The sequence below is a fragment of the Cyprinodon variegatus genome, unplaced genomic scaffold (genome assembly GCF_000732505.1).
Source record: "Cyprinodon variegatus isolate N-32 unplaced genomic scaffold, C_variegatus-1.0 Scaffold65, whole genome shotgun sequence".
NCBI lineage: Eukaryota > Metazoa > Chordata > Actinopteri > Cyprinodontiformes > Cyprinodontidae > Cyprinodon > Cyprinodon variegatus.
The window spans coordinates 1,463,752-1,464,675 of record NW_015150518.1 but is presented as its reverse complement, the minus strand read 5'-3'; the positions used below and the strand labels follow the sequence as shown (position 1 = coordinate 1,464,675).

General features: G+C 44.6%; 1 protein-coding gene across 1 annotated transcript in view; it reads right to left on the bottom strand.

The window, feature by feature from the left end:
- LOC107082914 (kinesin-like protein KIF20B) overlaps positions 1 to 924 on the bottom strand; it is a 60,112-nt gene that overhangs the window by 5,279 nt on the left and 53,909 nt on the right. Inside the window, exons 24-25 of the mRNA XM_015371810.1 lie at positions 459 to 533; positions 271 to 388 (exon numbers count right to left, since the gene is read on the bottom strand). Of these exons, the coding sequence (XP_015227296.1) occupies positions 271 to 388; positions 459 to 533 (193 nt within the window). The remainder of the gene's footprint in view (positions 1 to 270; positions 389 to 458; positions 534 to 924) is intronic.

Here is a 924-nt window from a genome sequence, read left to right as displayed (position 1 = left end):
TGTCTCATTCATCATTACACATTTAATCTCACATTTCGTCTGGTTTATCAGGCCACATGTCTGCCATCATCATAAATTGTCCAAACATTGTCTAAGGACAAGTGGAGAACTGGTTCTGGAGCAAATTTCAGGGGAAAGCTACTGGTATCGATTTGATTTCAGTTTCATTATGATGGAAAACAACCTATGAATTAAAGGTTGTTCCTTTGTTCAGTTCCTGTTTCCTCAGATTATTTGCTTCATCTCTCTGAAATGTCACACGGTTCTGACCTTTAGAGCCCAGCAGTGTTGGGGAGCTCTGCAGGAAGTCTCCGATCTTCTGCAGCGTCCCGTCCTTCCTGCTGCGGACGGTGGTCTTGGAGTCATGGCGACGCGCCGGGGAGGAGCTCTGAGAAACAGACAAACGGGTCAGCGGTTCGTCTGGCTGAACGTTTGAACAATCGGGGAGTTTTTCTAACCTCTTCTTTCTGTGGGGTCCGCTTCGGCGTGAGTTTGGTTTTGGTGTTCCTTAGGTTCTCTGCCTCCACTTCCTCCTGCTAACATGCATGCAGAGTGAAGTGACTCATCTGTAACAAGGAGCTTAAACAGGGTGTTTAATAATGAGATGCGGGTGGTTTTAATAAAACACAAACAAGCACACAGAGGAGCAGCCTTGGTGAAACCACACGCATCAGAGAAAATAAGCTCTGGTTTTTATTTATTCGCCAGGATGAGGAGCTGAAAACATGAACGAGGTGAACTGAGACATTATCTGAGTGTAACTTGGCTTCCATTGAGTCCAAAGGTGGACAAGCTGCCATTAGGGAAAAACAAACAAGGTTTCAAGAGACATCGGGTCTCAGATGTGAGATTCAGAAATGGATACTTGCAGCATATTGTTAACATTTCTGTCAAAGCCTGAGCAGCAATTTAAAAACCAATAAA